We start from the raw sequence: 27068 nt of genomic DNA, 5'->3' as shown, positions 1-27068 counted from the left end.
TAAGAAAATAGAGCTTATGATGCTGTATTTAACCCACTTTGGTTGTTGTAAAGTAATTCAGAGACACTTTGTTAGGTCTACTACTTCTAGGGCAAGCAAACTCGTGTCTTGAACTAAAAAAAGAAAAGAAAAAAGAAAGAGAAAGAAAGAATGAAAGGTGTATTATGAAGAAGTGAATAATTTTACCTTGTCACAATGAGTGAATAGTTGGCATTCAACCAATCAGGTATACCCGAATGAAATAAATACAATAAAAATAACAGGCAATATACATAATTCAGAAAGCTTTTATTTATATAGAAGTGGTTGGGCATCAAAAGAGGCCTCATAATGAACTCAAGGTTTGAGTAGGAACTAGTAACACCAAGAGCAATTATGTGTCATATTTTCTATTTCTGGATATGTGGACATCTCATTGCAGTAGTGTGGCTCATCATTTTACAGAATGACACTGCTTTTATTTTATATGGGGTTTGCTTGATCTGTCCCCGCAGTTCCAGCCAGTCAATATATATAATTTCTTTAATAGCCGGGTTTAACCTCTTGGAATGGGGAAAAATGTACACCGTTCCCCTGGCTGCCAGATGAATTACGTTTGAATAAGCAGGAACCGTGTGTGAAGAAAAAGCAGCATTTGATATGCCATGCAAATTCATGTTTTTCAGTTACAATTTGACACACAATGAGCTGGCGTGATGCCACAATGTCTCTTCTATTCAACACTATTCTGTTGCTTTCGACAGCTTCGCTCTTTCACCAGCGCATTTGAATAAAATTTGGAGATGGGATTGGATTATTTTTGTGGGTGGGTGCTCCCTTCTTCTTGTACACATTGGTGTGTACACTGTGGATCTCATTCACACACACACACGCACACATACTGTTGTCTCCTCTCTTCCCTGCTCAGAGCTCAGAGGGAACACTCTCCTTAATCACATTCCCCAGCCCATTGATTATTCTAATGGTGTCCAATGCTCCACAGTGGGCTTCTGCCTGCCTGCACTACATCAAGGTCAGTCGCAATGGGCTCTGGGGGAAAAGAAGGAAGCCATATGTTCAGCCACTTCCTGCCCTGAGCTATCAGGCCTCTGTAAGCATTTTCTGAACATTGATAACCTTAAATTTGTGGAGGATAGTGAGACGATCGGATGCATTTCCCTTTATATTTATAACCCTAAAAAAGACAAGGACGATTCCCACAGACCAGTCAGGTTAAATGCATTTAATGCATTAAGAAACGAACATGTTTTAGTATTTGGCTTTCGGGAACACCGATTTGTGACTCGCTACCGACGCTTTGTGTGTGATCTCACTTCTGTTTCTTCTGAGAATGTACATAAGATAAGATTACAGCTCATCAAACAGGATTTGGATCTGGTCATCCCACCCCCTCGCTGACATTTATTAAAGTGCCATGCCGTTTCCCAGTACCTGGCAGTGTGCTGTTTCGATTCTATACCATTCAGTATGACATTTACATTTCCATGTGTGATGGAGTATGTCATCAAACCATCATCCGGCACTTAAATATGCTTCAGGGGTTTCACACTGTCCTTTTTCTGCCTGGGAAATTGAATGGGGATCTGCAAATGCACCTTGATGAGTGTGATTATGGTGACACAGTCAGTCTTCCTCTCCTATGTGCAGCAGTGGGGGTTAACAGCATTTTCCACGTACATTGCATGAGGCATGGTAAATATACAGCCAAACATTTTACAGTAAATAACATTCAAAGTGTGTTTTTTCTAGCGTTATAAAGCATGCATAGTAAAGAACACATCAGCAAAGGTTGACTTCTAAATTCCATTGGCATCGGTCTTTGGCATTTGATTGAATTTTGGATGGATCGTAGATTAGAGAGCAGCTCTAAATGAGGACCCCGGATCAGAAGAGAGAGTTATTTCCCCACATAATGATATAGTACAACTTTAACCTCAATCGAAGAATGATGAGGTGATTTTTCATGTTCCTTATGATCCTATTTTTAAAAATACAATACTAATTTTTGGCAAAAGACAATACTATTCTTGAAATGAATTTCACAACAGTAGTTTCATATATTAATCATGAGTTGTTGAGTTTGTAAAACCTCGATTACCTGAATATTAAAAAAAAAAGCAACAAATATAAGCAGACCTTTCATTCCATGATACAGTTTCAGATTACATGACATTATACTCTCTTCTGGCACCCGCTGTACATTTCAATCTTGAATATGCGAAAAACATGGCATTTTAACATTTGGCACAATAGCTGAGTAAGCCAAGCCCCCACTGGCATTAAAAAGCTTAATGATCTAATGTCAAATAGTTGAAAATGCTTTCAGCATATCTGACTAATGTTTTGTTTGTTTTGTTTGTTTTTTTTATTTTTTTGTAAACTCTTCAGTCAAGAATCAGCCACTCGCTAAGTCCATTCCCTTTTGTCTCCTCATCTCCTTAATCCTCTTTATGTCTTTCCTGGGCCTAAACCTTGCCCACTTGTTCATTCATTTCGTTTAGACATGGACATCACATAACTGCAAACCTTCAATAATGAGACAAACTTCACTTGCAACCTCCTGTTACCATACTTATGGGTGTGTATATGTTACATGGCAAATATTGTACATTTCATCACCATGGCAAAGAGTATTTATACCTTTTCCGTGTGGCCACTCCATTTTAAAAAACATCAAAATCCACAAACAACAAAACCCCTAGACCTCCAGATCAAGGATGATTGTTGTTCTGAATGATAGCAGCCACTCACAGAAAACCTACAAAGCTAAGAAAAGAAACCAGGAATAAAGAGGAACATCCTGCAGCATGTCAAAAACTAGCTCTTTTTTTTTCAAAATTTCTATGCTAAAGAGGAACAAATAACAAAGTAAAAGTCATCCCTGTTGGGAAAGATAAAAAGAAAACAGAACACAAAAGAGAGACGTCATAGATTGTGATCACGTCCAGAAAGTCCCTATAACTAATACTGTGTCCTTGTGATTAGAATCATTCACGGAAACGCCCTCCCTCTCTTCATTTTTGCGTTGCATCCTTTCTGAGATCACAGCGGTGTGGACCGCTCTACTCGCTGTGGGCCTTCTTTACGTGGTCTGTCTCCACCATGACCAGCTGAGAGTCCTCGGTCACTTCCAAGAGAGCCTCCATCTCTGGGCTGTCTACGCTCACCAGCTCCCCCTCCTCCACCTCCACGTGCACACCCAGCCCATCCTCCTCTCCTTCCGGCAAGCCCTCGGTCTTGGCCACTTCCACCATCTCCGTGTTTTCCAGCACCTCCTCCTCCCCTTCTCGGATCTTCTTCACGTGGAAGGTGAAAGGGGGCACGCGGTACACGGTCGACTTGGAACGAGCGTACACGGTGTGGTCAGGGGTCAGGGACTTCTTCACCTTGTCTTTGGAGCTCTTGAGCTTGGCCTTGCGCTCCTGGTTGGGGGTCATGCGGGAGCTGATCTTGCCCATCTTCTTCTCCAGGCTGTGCTTGGTCTTCTCCAGGTTGTCGCGGGTTTTCTGTCTTGTCTTCTCCAGGTTCTCACGGGTTTTCTGTCTGGTCTTCTCCAGGTTCTCCTTGGTCTTGAGCTTGGTCTTCTCCATTTTTTCTTTGGAGAAGGCTTTCTTTATGTTGTCCACGCGCTCCTTGCTGGTGCGCTTGATGCGCTGGGCACGAGACTCCTCGATGATCTCCTCTATCTCTACCTCCTCGTCTGAATTGAGGATGCCGGCGAGCTCCTCACCTCCCTCCTCAGGAATTTGCTCCAGGCCCTCCACTGCTTCACCTTCAGTTACGGTCTCTGCAGCCTTCGACTTGGATGCTTTTGGTGCCTTCATGTGATCCTATGGAGACAAGATTAGGAAAAAACGGGAGATTTTTTAGCCACATAGCCTACAAATTATCAGTCATTGGAAGCTACAAACACAAACAGGTCTATTAACATCTCTTTTAGGTACAATTCAGTTTAAGTAGTATCTGATGGAGATGTTATTTTCCCATTATGTTAAGGGAACACAATGAATGACATTTAATAGGACATTTACTGAAAGTCAGATCATTTACTATTGCTGTTTACACTGCATGATGAATGTGATTTTTTTAAAGTTTCATTTGATGTTTTGTATGAAAAATGTTTGACTGAGGAAGTGAAATCAACAGATTGAGGATTGGAAATGAAAACGGAAACATTTATGCATCACTCATTCACATGATATTTACACATCCAAATCAAAACAAAGTTCAGTTTACAGCTATTGGTGTAGACTGCCATCTAGTGGTCCAGCTGCTGAGATCCTGTGGCAACTTTGCCACCAGAGACAATACAGTCATCTCAGAACAACATACTCATATTTAACCACATTGAGATTAATGTGGTTGGTTATATTGAGGGCCACATCTCCCAGATTATTATCAGAGTATGGGACTTCATAGAAAGTCTACCATGTTTGCGTTCCAGTCATACTGAAACTTAGTAGACTAACCCTCAGATATACATTTCCTGCCATTTACTGTTTGAAAAAAAAAAGCATATTCACACATTCTTTTGGTTGTGGCTTAAAGACCTAATTCATAATCTAAAAGACCACTAAAGTCAAGTCAAGTCATTTTTTTTTAACCAACACAAGTTACCTCTAAATTTTCCAGTTATTTCATGTAAAAACAATTTGAAAAGCTATGCATGAAGTTTCTTACAGTATCACTTTGACACTGCAATTTAACACTTGTCATTTCAGCTAGTCGTTTAGTCTCATATTCAATGTTTAAAAAAAGAACATCTTGTTTTTCTTAAAGCAAGTGGAAAAGATGTGTCAGTGGGATGAGATAATCCCACTTGTTTCCATTGCCAATCTTGCAATAAACAGTATTTTCTTTAGTCAAATGTAATTTTTGTGACACTACTGGGCTGATCTATTTCATTCTGCCTTGTTTCAACATATTTAAACTTGTTCCCAGAAAGAAAAAAAAAAATCCTCAAACAGTAAAAATACATTGGAAACAAATGAGTCTGGTAGATGGTTTTTTTCCATCTGTTGTAAGAAAAACAAGATTTTATGGCTGAATATGAGTCTACATGGTTTGTTAAGATGGAGATGTGCTGTGAGGCGACAGGAAAAAGTTTGGTTACAGCAAATGTTTGAGATATAGCAGATAGCCTGTGTGATTTTGAGCTTTGCAAAATGAGAACTTTACAAGTAGTTCAAGTCAAAAAAACCCAGGCAGAAAACATTGCTTACACACACACATTTGTGACTGAGAAAAGCTGATCTTTCAGTTCATACGAGGTCACAGCTTTGCTTTCACTTCACTGCAAAGACCTATGCGGTGAGTCCAAAGCAAGTTTCACCTTCGACAACATGGTGGGGATTTATACATGAACATGTGCAGCCTCAGCAGCCTCTCATTAGGCCAAACATTTTTGTGTGTACAGAAATATACTGGGCAAGATTGTTGTTGTTTTTTTTATATATACATATATTTCATAAAAAATTCATGATGATCAAACACTGAAAAGAAACACACACTCACACACAAGTACACTGACACACACACATACACACAATTGTGCGCATATGATTAAAAGAAACAACAGGAAACTAATTTAAACTAATAAATTACAATTTCAAACATCAACTGAAATAAAATGGGTGTAAAAGAATTTACAGAATAAGACGGAAGATTAAAAAAAAAAAAAGGCAGTGCAGATACAATATGGAAATCAAATTTAACCAAAGGCAGTGGCAAAAAGAAAGCTACTATTCTGTATAAAAATATTTGTTACATTTGTGCCTGTGAGGAGCTGTCGGTCAGTCCCAAAATGTAAAACCAATTACATAACAGTTTTTAACCTCCATTTTCACTTCCTTTATGTGTTTTATCTCCCCCTTGTGGAGAAAGAGCTACAATTTCACAGTGCACAGTTTTTCCCACAAAGGAGAGAGGTGTCTATGCCCTGTATAACTAATGAATTTGTATATATATATATATATATATACAAATTCATTAGTTATATATATATATATATATATATATATATATATATATATATATATATATATATATATATATATAAAGATAAAAATATCTTTGTGTGCTATTAGTTATCAGCTGACTGCTGCTGTTCTGACAGCTGCCTCTCATTCAGCACTGCAGCAAGTTAAGGTTGTATTCCCACAGTGTTTAGCAGACTGCTGCCAGGGTGATGCCAGGTATCCACAGAGGCAGGAGCAGCACTGCTATACTGAGAGTGTAAACCCTCCTGCTGCTCCGTCTTGATACCAGACTGCGTGTCTTTGACCCCCACAGAGATCCCACCCCACCCACATCAGCACATCACTTTCCCTAATATATCACAACTTGTCTTTTTATATAAAATTTAGTCTTGAACCTTCATCATCTTCACTGAGGTTGCAGACACAGTTATTGTAGAAATACTGCATTTGATCATAGTGAGCCAGTCGCCTCGCCCCTTTCTCCTGAAGATGCCAGCGCCATAATGTGATTTAGGGTTTGACCAATAATGGTTTCTGAATACTGATATTTCTGAAACTGCTGATAGCTGATATTTTGATTTTCAGTGTCTTTAAGTCTGGCAATTTATCTACCACCTAAAATGACAAGAACTCACCATTTCAGTCAGAATTTGTTTCCTGTCAGAGTGGAAAAGGTGTTAAAACATCATTTAGACAATCATAGGGCAATAAAAACTCCACTGAAGCACAGACTAATCATATAATTGCATGGTTAGCGGCTTTTTAAAACAGCATGTACTCTCTTACCCAAGGAGAAATAGATGATTACCTTTAAATGAAGAGTTAATGAAAAAAAATCTTAACCAGATAAAAAAAAAATCTGCTCCTCCAAAGGAAACAAAACAAGTGGCAGCAAAATAAAAGTGAGAGAACGACTGAACTGGCCTTTAATGAGAAGCAGTTTAATTCTGTGGATGTGTGAGATTGGGATTATGGTGTCAGCGCTGGTACGTGTTGGCATTAGGGAAGAGACAATTCACAACCTGGACTGTGAATAATAACATGCAAAATAGTTTCTTGACTGATTGCAGAAGAAATGTGTGTTTGAGGAGTATAATTAAATTAAATTAAACGCAAAATGAAATAATAAACTACAAAAAAGTCAGCCCTCACAATTTTCAGGGTTCCTGCAAGTAAAAAAAAAAAAAAAAAAAAAAACCTTTGTCAGAAACTTTGTTGAAAAACTTTGTGAGAAGAAAGTATGGTCTTCAAAGCACTTGATTTGTAAAAAAAAAAAAAAAAAAAAAAAAGAGAGAGAGAGAGAGAGAGAGAGAGGAAAAAACAAAAAAACTTTGTATGCCTAAGCATCAACTCTTCACATCCTGAGGAAATCCAATGAGAGATCATCATCATTTTGTTCACATAACAGCAGTTTCAGAATTGTTTGACTGTGATTTCTCAATGTGATAAGGCCAAAAAAAAAACAAAAAAAAAAACAAGGCCTTCACCTTATCTCACCCCTTATCAAGCGCATTTTGAGACTCTGAGTTCTTGAATTTCACCCAATAAAACCTTGAAAATCTTCTAAAAATCCTGGAATCTGATGTCCAAGTAAGTGTGGCAACCCTGCAACTTCCCATCCCTGCTTTTTTTTATTTTTTTTTTTTTTTCCCATTTCCCTGAACATTGATCCTGCGGTGAGGTGTGGTGTAATGTGTTTAGCTTCAGCCTGCTGACAGAGGGAGACTTGACTGGCTCCCAGGAGATGGATTCAGTTCAAGCTGATACGCCGCTGGCTTGTCGGAAAAAATCTGCTCATCTGCTCGAGCATACGGCTGAACAGCAGAGCTATTCATCAGGAAAACTGTAAAAACAAACAGTTTAATAAGGCAGCAATGACCTGACAAATTTATCACCATCTCATGTCAACAGAGGAAATTTATGCACCACTTCTGACACATGAAAGTATCTTAATCTTCCCGTCTCATTTGAAGTGTAAGCACTCTTTTCTCCCTCCTCCTTGCTGTCAGCTCAAATTACATCATTCCTTGTTCTCCTCAGTCTGGTTGTATGTTTCGGCAGCTCCCCCACCCCTCTCTCCTCCTTTGACATAATAAAGGCATACATGCCCTCCAGCCTCCATTTGTTTGATTTGAATTCATACACAGGCCCTGTGTGTGTTGCACAGGAGAGGCCTCTTACAATGCAGTCATTACAGCCTGACATGATTAGCGTGATTAGATTGTGCACTTGTTATGGAGAGAGTAAGAGGCAGGAATGAGTGCTTATGCATATGGAGCCTGTATGTGTGTGCCTGTGTGCGTGTGTGTGTGTGTGTGTGTGTGTGTGTGTGTGTGTGTATGCATGTGTGGATATTTTGGGTGATGTAAAGAGAGACCTGAAGCAGATCCTGACTGGACTGAAACGTTGTCTGGTTGCAAGTCGAGCCAGTATGCAGGAACGTAAAGAAGAAATACAAAGTAATAAAGAAACCTGAGGATTTATAAAGTAAATAATTTATAAAGTAAGTAGTCTACAAGTGAGATTTAGATATGCGACTATATTTTGAAATGAGATGTACTGCACTGTTAGCGCAATGATGTCACATGATTATAGAAAATAATTTTTAAGCTTAAAAATAATAATAATAAATAAGAATTAAGACTACCATTAGACTAGTGTTAGTAGACTAAGATGGCTTTTTTGCAGTGTAAAGATAGTAGCATAAAGGCTCACATAACCAATTTGACAGCAGTAAAAAAAAAAAAAAAAAAGCAAGAAATAACCTAAATTGTTAGAGGTGAGAATGAGACAGGCAGCCAGACACCACCCATGTCACTAGAATAGTGTTTTGAGAGGGGATTTAGAAGAAGCTACAGACAAAACGATATAATTTTATTAGTAATTTTGGACTTTAAATCTGTTTTTTTTTTTTTTTTTTAAAGACACCTTTCAAATTACATGTGAGTATCTCCTCCGGCAGCTCAAATATGGCCACACGATCCTATCATAAAATGGACTTTGCCTCCTTATCTGGTGCTGTGTATGGGGCGGCCGACCCGCTCTCTATGGGTTTATTTAGGGCTGGCCTTCCCCTCTCTCCGGATTCCACCATTCTCTGGCTGCCGGCCACCGCGGCATTCAGCCCCGCCAGCCGCCCACTCCCCACAACACCCTGCCCCGCGGCAAGGCAACAGATAAACACAGAGCTCTGTCGCCGTGGCAACCACCTCCAGCAAATGTCGCCTGCAGTGGGTGGTGTAGTTTAGCTGAACAAACAGCTGACAACTCCACAACAATACACCTCAGCTGTAGTGTCCAGATCCCAACTAAAATAAATACTGCAACTGCTCTGCCATCTATAGATAAACCACACACAGCGGGACAAGGCCGAAAGGCTCCTGTGAGAGATTTGAATTCAAATGGAAACCGAGGGGATGGAGGCTTTATCCTCAAGCACGGACATATGGGAGTGCCATTACTTTGAACTGCTGCTGATATGTTACCCTTGTGAGGAATTGTGTAGGAAAAAAAAATAGTCCTCACTTAGGTGTCAGAAACTGTAGAATCGGCTAAGTGGGAGACACTAATTTAATGCTAAAATATACCTATTCTGATTTTGCAAATAATAGGCCTCAGCCACCTCTGCATTACTGATGAAGGGTAAAAATGGGAAACAGTAGTTCTTTTCTCACTGGTATGTCTTAGCGCTAGGTTAACCTAAATCCTGGGCTTTCCCTTAGCCCACTGCTAAACCCTGGGTTAGGATTGAGATTTGAAAATCGAAGCTGGGGGATAATAAACAGTTTTGATTGGACAGAAATCCTTCCATTGCATTAGTTGTAACCTTGATTCACACTGCTGATCCTGGGCCAGACTCTGCCCTAGAAAAGTCTCCTGGAGCAGGGTTTAGTAAGCCCTGGGCTAACGGCAGGGATAGCCTACATTCAAAGTTGCACATGTGAAACGACTACGCCTGGGGCTAAGTGCATAGTATGAAAAGGTGTAGTTTACCTCTATATTATCATTCAGTTAACAAAAACTGTAACTTTATCATCTTGCCTTCATCAGTCTACTGAGTGACAAGAGTTGCAGAATCCAATATGAAGACAAAATTACAACCCTCAGCAACCATATACCTAATACATGCGGTATAATTATACAATATGATTACTGATCCTCCCTCAGAGGAGCATTTGAGAGGACTAGGGCAAATAGTCCTGAAAAGTCTGCAGATTTTTGACCAGACCAACAAACAAACAGACCAAGTAGCAGGATGGGAGCTCGGAAGGGACAGATTGACGGGTGACCTGATCTGTCCCTGTGCTGGCAAATACTGAGTGCTGGTGTGGTGTGGGGTGAGGCCGGCTGGTGGGTCAGTGGAGGACTCATAAAGTGTAAAGTGTCTCCTTTGGAGGAAAAATGCTTAATTTCAGTGGGAATAACTCAGTAAAGAATACGTAATTAAGATGAAGACATAAATATAAGCATCTTAAAGGTCTGGAGAAACAGCCCCTGGAAAAGACAGCCTTTCTGTACACACACACACACACACACACACACACACACACACACACACACGCATACACACATATGCAGATGTACATATGTAACCTAAGCATGCTTTCACATGTACACTCACCCCCACCCAATTGACACACACATACACACACACACATGTACATCTACATATGTAACCTATGTATGCTTTAAGAGGGGCATCCAACTCCACCCAATAGACACACACCACACCACACACACACACACACACACACACACACAGTTTTTTTTCCATGAGGCTAGACTGCAGCTCTCATGCCTGAACAGGAAGCTGCTGCAGTTTTAGCTAAACCACGAGAGCAAGGCATTGTGTGAACAAACTGAAGTCACACAAAACAGGAAATGACAACACGGTTCAGGACTTACCCCTGTGCATCTCTACCACACTAGAGGCTTTCATCATCAAAGGCTTTAAGGTCTAGTGAGGACAGTTAAGGCTCACGTATCACCTAATACTCATGACTCAGGGCTCCCAGGCTCATGCTGACACAGACTTTTCAATATCAGCCATGTTTGATAAAATTCAAGAGCTCAAAATTAGTCTGTTATGAGGTAAGACATGACACTGGTCAAAAATGCCTCTATTCTTTTAGATTATTCATTTATTTATCATAGTGTGTGAAATATTGATCCTATCGCATGGAAGGAGGTCCAAAAAAAAAAAAAAAAAAAAAAAAAAAAAAAAGCTGTGACTCATTGATGAGTATTGGTGCTGCAAAATCAAACACTCAAGAGGCTGAACCTCCAGCTTTGTTTAATTTTACTTTTTAAAATCTACAATCTCTTTAGGTTTTTCAAGTCTGGTGGGAACACTGCTCGCATTCTAGAGTGCATTTAGTTGTTTATTTCCTCCAAAATTGACTCAGCCCTGTTTTTTCTCTTTTTTTTTTTTTTGGTTCCAGTGATGATTGGATATCAACACACCCTTGTTTGGGTTCCACTGCCTGATTACAGTCATGGAGAAGACAAACTGTGATCAAGCGAACACAGCAGCACACAATGCGTCAGAGCAGAGGGAGAGAGCAAGGAGGGAGATGGAAAGACCTTTCGTGTCCCTGTGTTACCTTTCCTCTCTCCTCCTACTCGCAAGCTATGGAAAAGTCTGCTCTATGAGTGTGTGTGTATGTGTGTGTGTGTGTGTGTGTGTTCTGACAGGTGCCAGGGAAATGGTGGCTCAATGCATGTGTGTCCCCCTCAATGAGAAGGAGTTTTGTTGGTAATGGTACTTTCTTTCCTCTGAGACTACCTCATGGAAAAGTTGGAGCTGCGTGTGTCTGTGTGTGTGTGTCTGTGTGTGTGTAAGTGTGCATGTGCATGTGTGTGTTTTGCCCGGATAAGTCAACAACAGCCTGAGCTGTCTCTCTGAGGGAGGCATTATTAAAATATCCCAGCAACCAAAGAGGTAAACAAGTGAGAGGAGAAGCAGGAGAGACAGAAAGGTAAGACAGTCAGGTCGAGGTACAAAAGAGGCAAGACAGACCAAGATGAGGAGAGACGGGCACCTTTAATCATCACCTGTAAGACGTCTCTTCATCTCTGCAGTGCTGCTAGCATTTTCACATGAAAACCTTGCGTCTCCAAAATGTCTTTTTTTTTTTTTTTTTTTTTTTTTTTTCTTAGCTTCACCACCATGTATTTTTCAGTTTTCCCACCGGGGCTTTCATCAGCTTTAGATTTCACAACAGATAGAAAACCACACTTCAGTCCTTCACGAAAAATCACCAAAATTAGAGTTATCAGGCTTTTACATTTAAATGGAAATGTTTTTAGTTTGATTTTTATCAGACAGAATGTTCTCTCTCTGACTCATTCGACGGTTCAGGCATTATTTAGCTGCCGGCTGTTACCAAGGACAACAGAGCAAATATTAGTCCCAATCAGCGCTATATAGAGATCACAGCAGCTTTGACTAAAGCTTCTGGCATCTATCTGTCTCACTCTCTCTCTCTGTCTCTCTCTCTCTCTCTCTCTCTCTCTCTGTCTCTCTCTCTCTCTCTTTCACTCACTCTCTCTGAAATGATGAGGATGCTGGCTGTGAGCAGCATCAATAAAATAACCAGTTGACTATGATGGCATATGAAATATATATGATTTATAGCGTATACAGGATGCTGGACCATTCCTTTCTCTATTCCCAATATGGGAATGTTACAAACCAGACAGCACCAGTCGGGTTGGACTGCTGAGTTTCATGCACACTCAATAAACTCAACTTACAGTGTTATTTGGTTTGTTTTTCCATGGCAACCCTTATGCTAAGTGAGGTTTCTTTTTGTGGTAGGGATACGAGAATGTGAAAAGCATTGACGTTAACAAGCATGTAGCTAATCTTGATGCTTTCATGCCCCTCCTGTGTCCTATGCGCTTTACCACAGCAGTGGCCTTAACAGGAGAGTTACCTTGTTTTGCGGGACTGGGCAAGTTCATTCAAAAAATGCGTTTCACCACAGTAGTTTTATCATCTGGTTATGTCATAAATTCTTTTAGTTGCTTTCAGATTTGTTTGCCGTATTTGTCTTTATTTAAATGGACTTTGGAGGTGCTTGCTTTCACTTCAAAAGAAATCCAAGGAGTAATCCTCACAATTACCTGTGATAAGAATATGTTATTTTTGGAGCTAATAGGCTATAATGGAATACAGTTACCTGATGCTATCCTCCAGTGCGGTGAGTATGGCAAGGCTGATGTTATTTCTAGTCTAAACAGTGCTGAAGTTTACATTAATGACAGTGATCTTGCATGCATGTAGACACCGTCAGTCTGTCAGTCACTCACTCCCACAGTCATTCACACATTCACACATGCACCATTCCTTTTGAGGCAGTGTGATGAAAGGCCACTGTGGTGAGTCATTGGGGCAGCTGTCTGATCCTGTCCACTGCATGCAGCTGTGCACTCAGCTTTTACAATGAGTGATATCACTGACCCATCTGCCCCTCCCTTGACAGAGGAGCAGGGGAGGCAGGAGAGGGCTCAACAGGGAGGAGGACATGCAGTGGAGGTGGAGGGTTGCATGCACCAGCCATAAAATATTCTATTCTTTGAACCCCTAAAGACAGCTAGCATGCTAAAATAAGGATACGCATGTGTTCTGGTATTTCATCTCCACACTTTCCACACCTTCTTATTTAAATGAGCAAAATTCACAGTGGCTGTGTTTATTACACCACAGGCATTTTGAGAGACCTTCATAATTGAGGTTACGATTCACGGTAGGAGCATAATGTGAATTCAGTTTCATGGAACATATCACTGCTCCATGTCCCTTTTTACTTTGCCAGCTATGAATGCCCTAAACGTAATGGAAGTTTTAAGAACCAACACTGCTTCGTCTATCAAAGAGAGACTCTCTGTGCACCACACAGCCATCACAGTGATGTCACGTTACACTCTGTAGGAAGGGAGTTCCTTCGTTTTTTTTCTATCACACTTGCGGTTTCGCATGCATGAATCTGACAGGGGAAGCCCTTTTTCCACGGCTCACCATGACTGTGAAATCACTGGAATCCCACAGTTAGCCCCTTGCAAAGACAGGACATTTACTTTTCCAGTTAAGTCTGTGTGAACTGGCAGCCACAGTGCTGGAGAGCCTGGAACATATTATATAACTGGCTCCATTTCCTTCTCTAATGGTGCCATCCATATTGACACTAACTGGATAAGTAATGTTACTGTACTGGTAAGGCAAACTTTAACAGCTGTCGGTTCATTCACACTTTCCATTCAGTTGCTTACACTTACTGTAGCTAAGAAGACTGTAACTACTACTAAATATGAATTCACTTTTCCCACTCCACTCAGCATGGGGAAGTTTAATGATTATTAAAAAAAATACAGAGAGACATGACGATTTTTTAACACTACTGAATGATTATTACCTATGCTGTTATTCGTGGTATTCCTGAACAAGAATGACATTTATGATCATCTTACAGGATGATTTGCTTTGTTGATCAGGTTTGGGCATGAACAGCATGCTGGCATGAATACAGGATTAGGCTCTTGTTTGGCACACTGTAACTATTGGATTGAATGAGACTAATAAAGTGATTAATGAGCTAAGGAACACCTGGGGATACGGGAAAGGAGGGCGTCCTGCCAGCCAGCCGTACCGCCCTCCTTTGTCCAGACTAGGGCCGCTGTTCATCTGATACTGAACAATGTGATCTGGAAATTATTAACGGAAAAACTGACAAGCGATATCTAGACTTTGCCAGACAAAGACTGAATAGAAGTGTCTGCAAGCCACAGAGTTTTTTGGGGATTGATTGCACTAATAAAATTCACTTTTGTTCATCAAGCACATCATCTGACAGAATGGATCAACTCATTTGGACAGATGAATGTAAACTACCACATGTAGGAGATTCATTTTTGTTGATTTGAAATCCAAGCCATAAGTCATGGTTAATTTTTGTAAGGAAAAATTAGTTACTGCTCTTTGTCTCTGCAGGATAATAAGTGTGAAATGTTGAAAGACAGTTAAAGCATGTATCCAGCCTTTGATCCACTCTTCCTCTCACAATAACATACCACTTCTGTCATGTTGTGTCTTGATTAGTCATTCTAAACATCTGTGTGCATGCAGAATCTAATCCCGAAGGTACCCAGAACCCACCCCGTGTCCTGGCAAGGTCTCACTGACAGCCTATAACTCACAGAGCGGTGCCAGGAACACTGAGCCCACAGTGGGAAATACCAGCGAGACACTTTGGACTGGAGGATCTGCCGTTATGCCTGCTCTCTAAATGCATTATTTTCTAAAATAATGCATTTTAACGTTTGTGTGTACGTGTACGTTCATGTACGTTTTTGTATTAATAAAAGCAGGAGGTGCTGAAAGATATGTCTCCATGTATGAAGACGTTCCTCATCATTGTCAGCTTAATCTAAATGCTGTTCAGACACACACACACACACACACACACACACACACACACACACACACACACACACACACACACACACACACACACACACACACACAGATACATGCTATGAGTCAGTCTGTTGACTGCTGAGTTCAGACCCACTCAATAAAACAGGACACTAGGTCATTCCGTTCTATGTTCCATTGCTGCTTGGGTGTTTATAATTAAAGTAGTATAATACTTTTCTTTTAAAACCAACATGGACCATTTGGCAAACTTAGTGTTTTGGCCATGGCTTCTCAGATGAAGGGTGTGCCTGCAGCGGGGAGTAAACAGCGGGGAGTATATGCACAGCTTCCACTGAGCTGTGAAATGGTATGAGGACACATTACTGTTGACCGTCCAAGAAGCTGGATGGGAACTTCAACTGTCCAGACAGAGGGGTGACCTGATCGGTCCCCCAGCTGGCAATTCCTGTCTGCTGCTGTTGAGTGAGGTTGGTTGGTGGGACAGGAAGGCAGCAGGGGGGAACTGAGATCAGGCATCAAGACTCAGGAATGTATGCACTTTAATAAAAACAACCCAGTCTCCTCAGAGTCTCAATTTGAATTGTTTGAGGAATTTTCTGGGAACAAGTTTAAAAATGTTGACCCAAGGCAGAATGAAGCAGATCAGCCCGCTAGTAGTAGCAAAAAATCACTTTATTTAGCACTGAATTAGCAATGGAAACAGGATGACATTGGTAGGTCACCTGATTTAAGAAAAACACGATTTTATCACTGAACATGAGGCTGAACAACTTGGTAAGATGGAGATTTTTGCACTCATCTCTTAAGAATGAGAACCGACTTTTGGTGTCTCAGGGCGGTAATAGTGTGTATCAGGCATAAATTGACCAGTGTCACTACACGGCACAATCAGTGACTCTGTTTTCCTACTGACCACACCTTGGTCACATTTCCCCCAAGCAGCATTAGTGTACACCCTGTGCTCATGCATTACATGCACTCCTATTTACACATGACACATTAAGCAAAATCACTGTGGGTGTTACAGATGCAAAACCTACAACTTGCAGGGTCAAGAAGCAAATTAATATGTTGTATGCTGGTATGTTGCAGTAGCAGGGATCCTCTTTCTGCTGCACATATATATCCTTACGGCAGCGACAGAGCGACGGCTAGAATAACACTTTCAGAAAATCCACCTGCTGTCTCCTGAACACACACACCTGGCATCACGGAGTGTTGTACACTCGATCTGAAAAAGCTTGAAGTGTCGAGGGCATAGCAGAGAGCAAATGTAAATATAAAATTACACCTATACAGTCTTGCCACATTTGTGTCTTAAGCAGCACTGAACTTAACTCAGCTGTCCAAAATAATTGATACTTTCAAAATATATTTGTGCACTCTTAATATGAACACTAAGTCATCAGGCTTAGAGAAAAATAGTATACAATGAATCTGTTTTACAAAATAAAGAAAATGCACTACAAAAAAAAACTCCACATTAATAAGTAATTTAGTGTCATATTGTGAAAAAAAATTTGTGAAAAAATATGCCCATGCAATCCCATGTGATTTGAATGGAAATAAATCAAGTGTCATTTTCTTGATACTGGTTGATCTAATTAATTATGTAATGTTCCAACATGTACTTGCTCCCTTGTTTCCTTATGCACTTTTTTCAAAACAGCGTCATATTGCTACAATAACATGCCATCATTGTTACCGAGTGAGATCAAACACAGAGGGATTTCTTTTAAGCGAGAGCGACGGTTTTGATCCAAACAGCAAGGAGTTAGGGACTAAATGAATAATGGTCCTGTGTCCTGGGCAGATGAGAGAGAGAGAGAGAGTGAGAGAGAGAGAGAGAGAGAGAGAGAGAGAGAGAGAGAGAGAGAGAGAGAGAGAGAGGGATCACAACAGTACAGGATCCAGACTTGGCTGGACATGCCAAAAGAAACACGGATCTGGCTCCAACATGTCCCTGGTCACCGATAAAACAAAGGAGATGGGAGGGAGGAAGACTGAGAACAGCCTGTGAGGTTAGGAAAGGCCAGTTAGCAAGGAGAGGGACTATGTGTTTTTTTCTTATCATACACAGAATGGCAGGTGTCAACAAAATTTGACAACATAATTACATAATCAACATAATTAGACTCTAAAGTGAGATTTCCACCCTTTGAACTCTCGACCGTCCACTCTTCCAAAACAACTGCCAAAATAGATGTGCTGCATGTTAGTGTGACTCCCCATTATCAAACTTGGCATTATTCATTATCACAGATGAAAGAGAAACAAAGGGAAACAAAACATGATATCAAAGTGCTGCAGCACTCAAATCTGACATGTTTCTATTTACCATACATGTCACAGGATGTAGCTTTTATGTGCTCACGCTAATAACTAACCCACAGTGTGAACTATGACAGAGACAGACTATTGAACGGTGCTTTTACACGCACAAACTCACACACCAGCGAGCGCTGGAACTCAGGTCTGGCTCTACATAGTCGCTGACATGCAACAGTGAAATGTAGAGCCTGCCAGACATCTTTCCACTCACCCAAGAGAGGGGAGCGCTGTGGGAGAGAAGGAGGGGCGGCAGAGATTAATTGAGGGAGCAACATATAAGCGGGGCAGTAGACGTTAAATGAGCAGTATCCTGATTTGGTTCAGAGGTCAGAGTAAATGAAGAATGGGATAAGTAGATGGTGGGAGTGATAAGGGAGAGAAACTGAGAAGGAGGGAGGAGAACAAGTGGGCCTGGCTGGCAGCAGGGAACAGAGATGCCAATGGGATGAATCACAACACTAACTTGGTACTGCTGGTTGAGTACTTGAGGCTCTCCTCTTGCCTGCTGCAAGGGTTTGGCTAAGTGCTTCATAACTACCCATTTAGTAAGAGGTCTGAGATGTGAATTATGACTTGAAACAAAGGAACAGTTAACTGAAGTGGCCACAAGCCTGGGTTGGATCAGTGAGACTGCAGTAAAGGGCTTTAGAGGTATTATGCTGTCTGGGTGAGGTAAAAAGCTCCTAAAGAAACTGGGCTTGTTGGCCGAACTCCGAGCTCGCTGTTCGGGGCTGTGAAGGGGGCGGCTGAGGTGGACGAGGCAATGTGTAACCGAGAAGGCTTTCATCCCCCTGATAGAGTCAGACACATGGTTGTCACTGCCCTTGAGCCCCTGCCAAGCAGACCCCAGGTCCAGACACACAGCAGTGCTATCTCACACTCCCATGGACATGTGCTATCACATTGCGTAAACGGGATTAATCCACTCGATTAGAGAGATAATTTGCATTATAAAACACATACTTGATGTCCCCAGCTCCCCCCAGATTGGCTGAGTTGCACTCTAAGCAGGCAAAGCACACCTTTAGATCTCCTAAAAATGAATTTAATTATTAATGCACAGATCAGCACTCAGAAGACCCCTGCTCACACTAGCGACGGTGGCACTTACTTAGTAACTAGCTATTATGACAGAAAGTTCAGTGATTATAATTTTGATAATTTGTGGCTTTTCAAACAAACACTTTTAAGAATCACTTTGAGGTCTGGTAACTTGTGATGATTATTTGTCATTATTTTTGAAACTAAATAATTTATCATTTAATTGAAAAAAATAGTAAATTAATCAATGGTGAAAATTATTGGGTAACACTTTACAATAACAGTACAACAATTAACGTTAGTTAACGTTAGTTAATGCCATAATGGTTAATTAACTGTTAGTTAATGATTATTATGGCATTTACTAATGTTAATAATATCTACAATAACCCTTAAATAACATATAAATTAATACCTTAGCATGAACAGCATTAGTAAATGATTCTTAGACACATTAGTTAACGGTTAGTTAACTGTTACTTAATGTTCATTACCTGTTACTTAATGTTTATTACGGCATTAACTAACGTTAATTGTTGTACTCTTATTGTAAAGTGTTACCAATTATTTTTATCTGCAACCCTATCCGCAAGCATCGTGTTTGGTTACTGTTCATATTGCTCAGCAGAAGAAAAGCATTTAATTGTTAAGATGATTTCATTATAACTTACTAAAGATAAAACATTTAAATAACAATAAACACTGACATTTTATAAGAGGAACAAGCCACTGAAAGGTGTATTTTACACTGATTTTAGAACAGGTTTGCATCCTGCCGCACGCCTCTTAGCTGATCTAAGGGTAAAGCACAATTTCTCATGGCTCACAGAATTGCTGCGGGAACAGAAAGGCCTCTGGAGTGATGACTATTGAATGCAATGCAATCAGAGCAGTAAATCGTAAGGAGGGAGTGAGAGCAGAACTCCCTGGGGTGGCTGGCCATCTGACGTCCACAGAGCAGTGATGATTGGCTGGTTTTGCCTTGTGCAGCATCAAATCCCTGAGCTCCTACAAGGAAACTCACATACAGACTATTATAATTGTAGTGCAACATTATTAAACAGTGACACCAGCCTCTCTCCTCCAGAAAGAGACAGAAGGAATATTCACTTCATGTTCAATTGCTTGGGACAAAGCTTGTGTCCCATAAGAAACTGACCAAATGTGGATTTTTTTAACTGTTCAAAAACCTGCAAAATTACCTTCATTAATACCCATTATTCTCTTTTGGCTCTTATTAAAGACACTAATATCTGTGAACAGTATTTTCAGGGCAGTTTCTGCCCTCAAGCTGAAAATAGATGACTTTGTCAGTCCTGCTGGTAAATGATGACAGACACAAACAGAATCCATCACGGTGTTACTCCGTTCAAGGAGAGTCACCGATTACCACTGATGTTCAAAAGAAGAGTTCTGAACATCGTGGACTGCAATATGTTCATCAAAAAAAGCAAAACACTACATTAAATAAACTTTGATTTTTATTTCACGGATGATGGATTTCTTATCCTCTGGAAACAAAATCTTTTTTTCCTCATTAGTGATGAAGAAGCCATTAGTCCATTATCCAGTACAAAATGCACTGTGCAAAATCATTAATTATGTTTATTCCCTGTGTAAACAGAAGTTACACTCCTGGAAAGCTGTTCCAAATTATGCATTCAAACTCCCAAAAACTTGGTGTTCTTAAAATAAAAGTAAGCTGGACTAACTATGCTCTTAATGAGGGTCTTCTGCTGAAGAAGTGTGACAGCAGCACGATGTTTCATATTTCACCCATGGGAAACTAATGTGACGCCTTCCTTTCACTATACTAAGTTCTATGATCTAATTTTAGGATGTATGATTGAAGACATTACAGACATTGTGGTGAATAATAAAAATGATATGTATGTCGTCATTGCCACACCCTGCTGTTGCTAGGGAATCGTGTGCTGCCGTCCATTCTGGTTTAATTATAAAGCTTCACTGTTGAAGTCTTTCCCTGAGGCTAGAAATATGGAAGCATGCGGCTATTCTCAGAGAGGGGTGACAGAGTGACATGAGAGAAAAACACCTGCAGTGAAAACCAGTATCAGTACAAAGAAGAACACACCCTCCAACCAACACACACACACACACACACACACACACAGGTACACACATACTGACAAAGGCCTGTTAAAAAGGCACAAGTAACACTATGAAAATGTTTGACTTCTCCTACTATAACTTCAACTTGACCTGTCAGTTGACACTCTCAGTGGTTAAAAACCAATGAAAGTGACAAATGGGCACACGCACACACACACACACACACACACACACACACACACACACACACACACACACACACACACACACACACACACACACACACACACGCACATACATGTGCACACACAGAGTGGAAAGTGGTGAAACCTGACTCAGGGCCAGCGCTGATTTGCTGTGCTGCCAATCTCTGACAAGTCCCCCCACCCCCCTCCCTCACACACACTCTGTCTGTTATTTAAACCAGCCTGCAAGCTTCTTCTGGCAATAAATAGACCTTGGGGCCCGTCACAGCTACTGCAACATGGAAGTCACAGTTCATAGAGCTGCTTTGAAGTCACAAGAATGACAGCAACAAAGTTTACATAGTGATATGAACATCCCAAGGAGATGCAGAGAGAGGAGGAGGAAGAGGAGGAGGAAGAGGAGGAATGGGGGGAGGGATTCAAAGCAGGATGCATGCAGAGTAACTAACAGCAGGAGGCACCTGCTTTGCCAGAGTAATTTATTAAGGCCCAGTGTCTCTGATTGGATTTCTGCTAAATGCCAATAGTGTAACCTGCTGCCATAGTGGACATTCCTGGGGTGGAGATGTCAAAATATGGCTGCACTTGCCAACGCAGACCCCCATGTAAGCATGATTCCATGACAGTCTTGCAGCTCTGCAAAACCTATGACCCTACCTAGGTAAAAATATACCTTTGACAACAAGAGAAGTCCATGATATTTTGACCAAAGTTAAGAAAATCCTTGTCAAATAGCCTATAATGTTTTATTTTACCCTCTTTATTGTACTGTACGCTGATTATTTAACAGCATGAGGCTAATAGGCAAATGCAATCACCAGATTAACTGCAATGGAAAAATTGTATGGCCATTAAAGAAATTCCAAAAGTCCTGCTATTATACTACAGGTGATTAAGTGATGCACACAAGGAGCTGACATTATCACTGAGATATTTTTGTCATCTCACTTGGACTGTAGTCCTCTGACAGACAGATTTCCAGGTAGTGGGCTATAAGGGCTCTTGACTCACAGAATAAACTAAAGCAGAGATGCTGCCATGCACACTGCAAGCTGCAAACTGTTCACCAGACATTACAGCACAGCATGCTAAAAAAAGACTGGCTCACGGGGTATCAAATACACCGTGGTAGTTACAAAGATCAGTGTGCCATTCACATGCTCAACTCTTACTCATTCCTTTCTCACAAACAGCAACATGTAAGTTTAAGATTTGTTCTGTTTGTTTTATAGAAAGAGCAGAGGGTGACAGCTTAGATGAAGCATGCTCTACAGTTTGGCCTAAAAGCTGCATGGTGTTACACATGGGGAATACAAATTCTGAGCACAGTTTTCATGCAAAAACAAACCAAAAAATATCCTAATCTAAAGCTAAATGTTTGTTGCTCGACCAAATCAGGTTTAAAATAAACCTTGAAAACAGAAAATATCTAATTATATACTAGACTTGGTCAGTGTCCAAGAAACACAGGCTTCTAGTAGACCTTAGTCTGCCAAGAATAGCAAACAGAGCATGCAAATTTTAATGAAATAAATAAATTAAAAAAAAACAAAACAAAACAAAAAAACAGTGGAAATATAAAGAGCTAGATACTGAAATGCATACTGCATGATCAATGAGAATATTTTAAATAAATAACTCAATATTTAATAATGAATAATGTGTCATAATTTCATTCATATTGGTCTTGCAAGTATTGTCAGTGTTGAGCCTGTGCTGTGTGCAGTTGTCTCTTACTGTGGTGCTAGAGCGTGAGTTTATGCCTGTGTGATATGAATAGCACTCTATCAGTGCTTCTATATCCACACCGGGATAATGTGAGTTTTACAACCACACACAGCCTGGTCTCCACAATAAAAAAACATATCTTCATCTTACACAGCATCACGGCTGCCAACTATCTGTCTTCTGAGCTGTCAGAGGTGGGGCGTGGGTTCTGTCTCATGTAGACCAGCGTGCCAGTGTTTATAGGCCTCACATTTTTATTTACTCCCGCTGGTCCTGCTGCTTTATATAGTGTCATTTGGTAACTGTGCGATAGTGCAGGTTGGGAGAGGTCACTGCCTGTCTGTCTGTCTACCACAACTTCCAAACAATGAACAGCAGTGCCTGTTTCTTCATAAACATTACATACAGAACTCTTGTACACACAAAAGCCTCAGTTAAAATCTGGGAGAAACTGATTCAGGCATTTGTGTCATGGAAGCCCCAGAGCCGCGGCTTTGGTCAGTAACTCTGTTACATCATTTTTCATTTCCACTAAAAAGAAGCCCTTACTGTTGGGTGAGATGAAGTCACTGCTCTGATTTCACCGTGGCATTTCAGGTGAATTTCACACTTCTTCACAATTTTCCTTTGCAATGTGTGGAATGGAACACACCCCTTAACACATACAGCCATGGTCTTTGTGGCATGTCCATGTTAATGGCCACACATGAAATATCAATACAGCATCTTACAGTTATAGCTCCTGTTTGACACTAAACACTAAGAAAACAACTGTTTTTCCATTAAAAAAAGCTACCTGCAACAGAATCCTTAGATGTTAAAATTAAAGGTGAGCTCACTGAACCAGTGACAGAGGTGAAGTATTTCGGGATAATTTGGGATTCTCAGCTACATTTTAAAAGTCATGTTAAAAACATTTGTAAAACGATCCATTTTAACTTTATCTGTTTTAACATGATAAGAAATTGCTTGTCATTTGACTGTGCCTTGCTGCTTCTAAATTCAGTGATATTCTTACATCAGTCCTATGCTTCAACCACCTTATGTACAGCTTGTGTTTTAATGTGTAACTGGATTTGCTTCTCAGCCTCTCTGCAAATACATCAAGAGACTACCGAGCTGCAGCAGTTAAATTTCGTTCTGCAAAACATCTTTTGCTCAGACTTTTTCTATGACAGCAGCAAAGTCCTGGAACGCCCTGCATGATCACTTGACATTTACTACAAACTTCACTACTTTTACGAGAGCTGCCAAATCCAGGTTAATTCAGCAACAAGCATGAGGTCATGTCTAATTTTGTGTTGTTTGTTCTTTTCTGTGCAAAACTATGTTCTTTTCCAACTTTCTGTAGCTATGCTACTACTCTTGTTGTACTCTTTTAACCTCATTGTTTTAGTCTTTTATTTCCCCAAAATAGGGGCGGGTGTTGCAAATTAGCATCTATGATACTTGCATCAGATGGCTGTTTTAAGTTCATCTATGGACACTGTATCTGGTCATATTAAAGAAACTATAAATAAATTATCATGCTTCAGTGATCATCAAACAAAGATTATTACATGCTATTACTTATTCTACTCTGTAAGCATAACAAACTCAAACACTCATACACACACACACACACACACACACACACACACACACACTATAGCCCAATATATCCCGCCATTTCACCTGGAAGATGAGGACTTTGAAGTTGCGCCTCTTGAGGAGCTCATTTTCGTTGCTCTCCAGCTTCTTGATCTGGCCCGCCTGCTTCTCCAGGTTGCTCCGCACCGTCTTGACGTTGACACTGACCTTGCGCACCTTTTCCAGCATTTTGTTGACAGTGTTGGCGGTGCCGATGTGGCTCTTGGACAGCTTAGCCAGCTCCCCCTGGATGCCTGACACGGACTTCTCCATGGCCTCCTGCCGGGCCTCCAGCCCGTTCTGGGTCTGTTGGATCTGGTCGACCACCCCGATGATCTTGTCTAGCAGGGACAGGACCATCACCCCGTTCACCTGTGCCTCACTCTTGCCTCCAGGGCCGGTGGCCAACACCAGGTCCACCTCCTCAGCAGGGTCATCATCATCTACAGCCGGCTCGGTGGCAGCACCCACCAGGGCCACCTCCTCATCATCATAAGGCACCTCTGTTAAGGCCGCCCGCTCCAGCTTCACACCTGAATCCGCCATGGCTGTCAACTCCAAACACAAACCACTTGCACACTCACTGGGGATAAAAATACACTGCTGAAAAACAACCTGCAGGAGCCACGCTGCACAAAGGTCACTTCCAAATTCCTTTTTCCTCTCTAACAGACAACTTTCTCCACCACTCGTTTCTTTCTAGTCTACTTTGCACTTTAACTTTCTCTCCACCTCTGTATCTGTCACTCGGCCCTCTCTGTCTCCGTCTCTCTCCCTCTCTCTTTCTGCCTCCACTCTGGGATGCTGGCCAGCCAAAGGGAGCAGAGCCTCTCACAGCTGAGGCATGTGTGCCCTGACTCAAATGCCTCTGCTCCCCGTGAAACCACCCAGTCAAACTTTTCCTTTCCTACCCACAGCCCCTGTCCTCCGCCCCCTGCTGCTGGGGCTCCACCTCCTTCCCTCCCGAAGCAGCGGGGAGAATATCCCCAAAGTCCAGACTCCACCTCCCATGTTGGCATTATGCACTCCTCCTAATGGGGAAAGGTGGGGGTCATCAAAGGGGAGATCAAGTGCCAGGAAACACAACAGCTCACTAACAAAATGTGTCTGATTAATATTCACTATCAGTTATCCTGTGTGTACTGATGGCATGTCACAGTGACTCTTTTTAATGCCCAGGAACAGCTTTTACAAAAATCAAAGAGAAAGAGATCAAAGTTGAAGCGGCAGCTAAAAAGTGTCTGAACCAAATTCTTTGACCAAGACACGCAACACAGTACACCCACCAATCACCTGCCAATTTGTCACTTATTTTTACAAGCACGTAGCTCCTTTTGGAAAGGCATGCATGGGAATATTTATGGAGAGCCTTGGTCTGTCCATTGCATGACCAACACACATGTACATACCATATGCACATGTACAGGTATGCACATAGGCTTAGTGTTATTCTTGGTGTCCAGCAGATGGCATGTTTCCTTCATAAACTCCTTGCACCTTGCCACCCTTGTCCCAAGTTCAATTCAATGTTCAGTTGCTTTTTTTATACTTTCATCTATATTTTGTGACTGCAAATCAGGTGTTTTGTTTAGCGTGTGAACATTTTTGGGCCTACAATACATAGCATCACTTGAGAAAAAACATTTTCATCCAGTGAATCTCAAAACTACAAGAATACTAAAAGTTGTAGGGCTGTCTTAATGTTGAAATATATTAGTCGCACAGTCACACATGTAGCCCCCAACAATATGCGGCCCCTTTGATTTATTAAAAGGGGCCGCATTCAAATATTAGGTTAAGAACTATGCAAGTGGACTACAAACTATTATATGCAACAACCATCTCACATAATTTTGTCCTACAGCTAATCTATAAGTAGCTTTTTGAAAATTTTTACTTCTGCAGACAAACTAGGCATAACATCTTCTTCACTTCCTCCTGAGTGACCAGAGTAATAGCACTTCCTCTTAAAGGGAAATAATCTGTATTATTTCACTTGTAGCATTCACGGGTGGAATTAATCCCTTAAGTCATTTCACACCCTACAATTTAACCTAATATTTCAGAAAATGTAGAAGAATCGGGAACTGCACCGATGCCTATCTTTAAAAGGAAAAGTTTTAATAAACCGTGATGGTATCCTCAGACACATGCTGACATTTCTGCCATACCTTGACAGGAATATAAGCAGAACTTTTAATCAAAATTTCCTCAGGAACCTCACATCAGTTTGATTTTTTTTTTTTTTTTTTTTTAATCCTAGATAAGTAGGTTTCTTCTGTTGATGTACCTCTTGTATGGTGCATTATTTACTATTTAGTGTCTTTGAATATAACAGACGCAGTAATTGACATTAATTGGAAAACTATTCAAGAGGTCCTAAATGTAACTTTATGAATAAAACAAACAAACAAACAAACAACATAGAACAGATTACTGTCAGTCTGATAAAATAATGCTTTGGCCTTTTGTTAGCGGTGTTCTTGCAGTTAGCCAGCTACGAAGAAAAAAAAAACATTTATCTCCACTATCATTTATTTCAGTTAACCAAATTTTGTTTGTTTTTTCCCAAAGTAGCCTAAAAAATCATACAGGCGAACTCGAAAAATGTATTTTGTATTTGCGATTCAGAAAGTTGCCCAT

General features: G+C 40.8%; 1 protein-coding gene across 1 annotated transcript; it reads right to left on the bottom strand.

Moving 5' to 3' along the window:
- Positions 1-308: 308 nt before the first annotated feature.
- Positions 309-25283, bottom strand: cavin1a (caveolae associated protein 1a). The gene is made up of 2 exons (XM_030059103.1): positions 24471-25283; positions 309-3830 (listed from the first exon to the last, which is right to left on the bottom strand). The coding sequence occupies exons 1-2, from the start codon at positions 24969-24971 to the stop codon at positions 3063-3065; spliced, it is 1269 nt and encodes a 422-aa protein (XP_029914963.1). The 5' UTR covers positions 24972-25283; the 3' UTR covers positions 309-3062.
- Between the last annotated feature and the right edge of the window lie 1785 nt (positions 25284-27068).

The sequence above is a fragment of the Myripristis murdjan genome, chromosome 8, assembly GCF_902150065.1.
Source record: "Myripristis murdjan chromosome 8, fMyrMur1.1, whole genome shotgun sequence".
In the NCBI taxonomy this organism is placed as follows: Eukaryota; Metazoa; Chordata; class Actinopteri; order Holocentriformes; family Holocentridae; genus Myripristis; species Myripristis murdjan.
Note: the sequence above shows the minus strand (reverse complement) of the source record. Positions and strands in the feature narration are given on the sequence as shown.

What these genes read in the sequence shown, in the direction of transcription:
- cavin1a (XM_030059103.1), bottom strand. Translation starts at nt 24,971, where the DNA reads ATGGCGGATTCAGGTGTGAAGCTGGAGCGGGCGGCCTTAACAGAGGTG. An exon ending in TCAAAGTCCTCATCTTCCAG is followed by an intron (nt 3,831 to 24,470) that starts GTGAAATGGCGG and finishes TTGTCTCCATAG; the next exon opens with GATCACATGAAGGCACCAAA.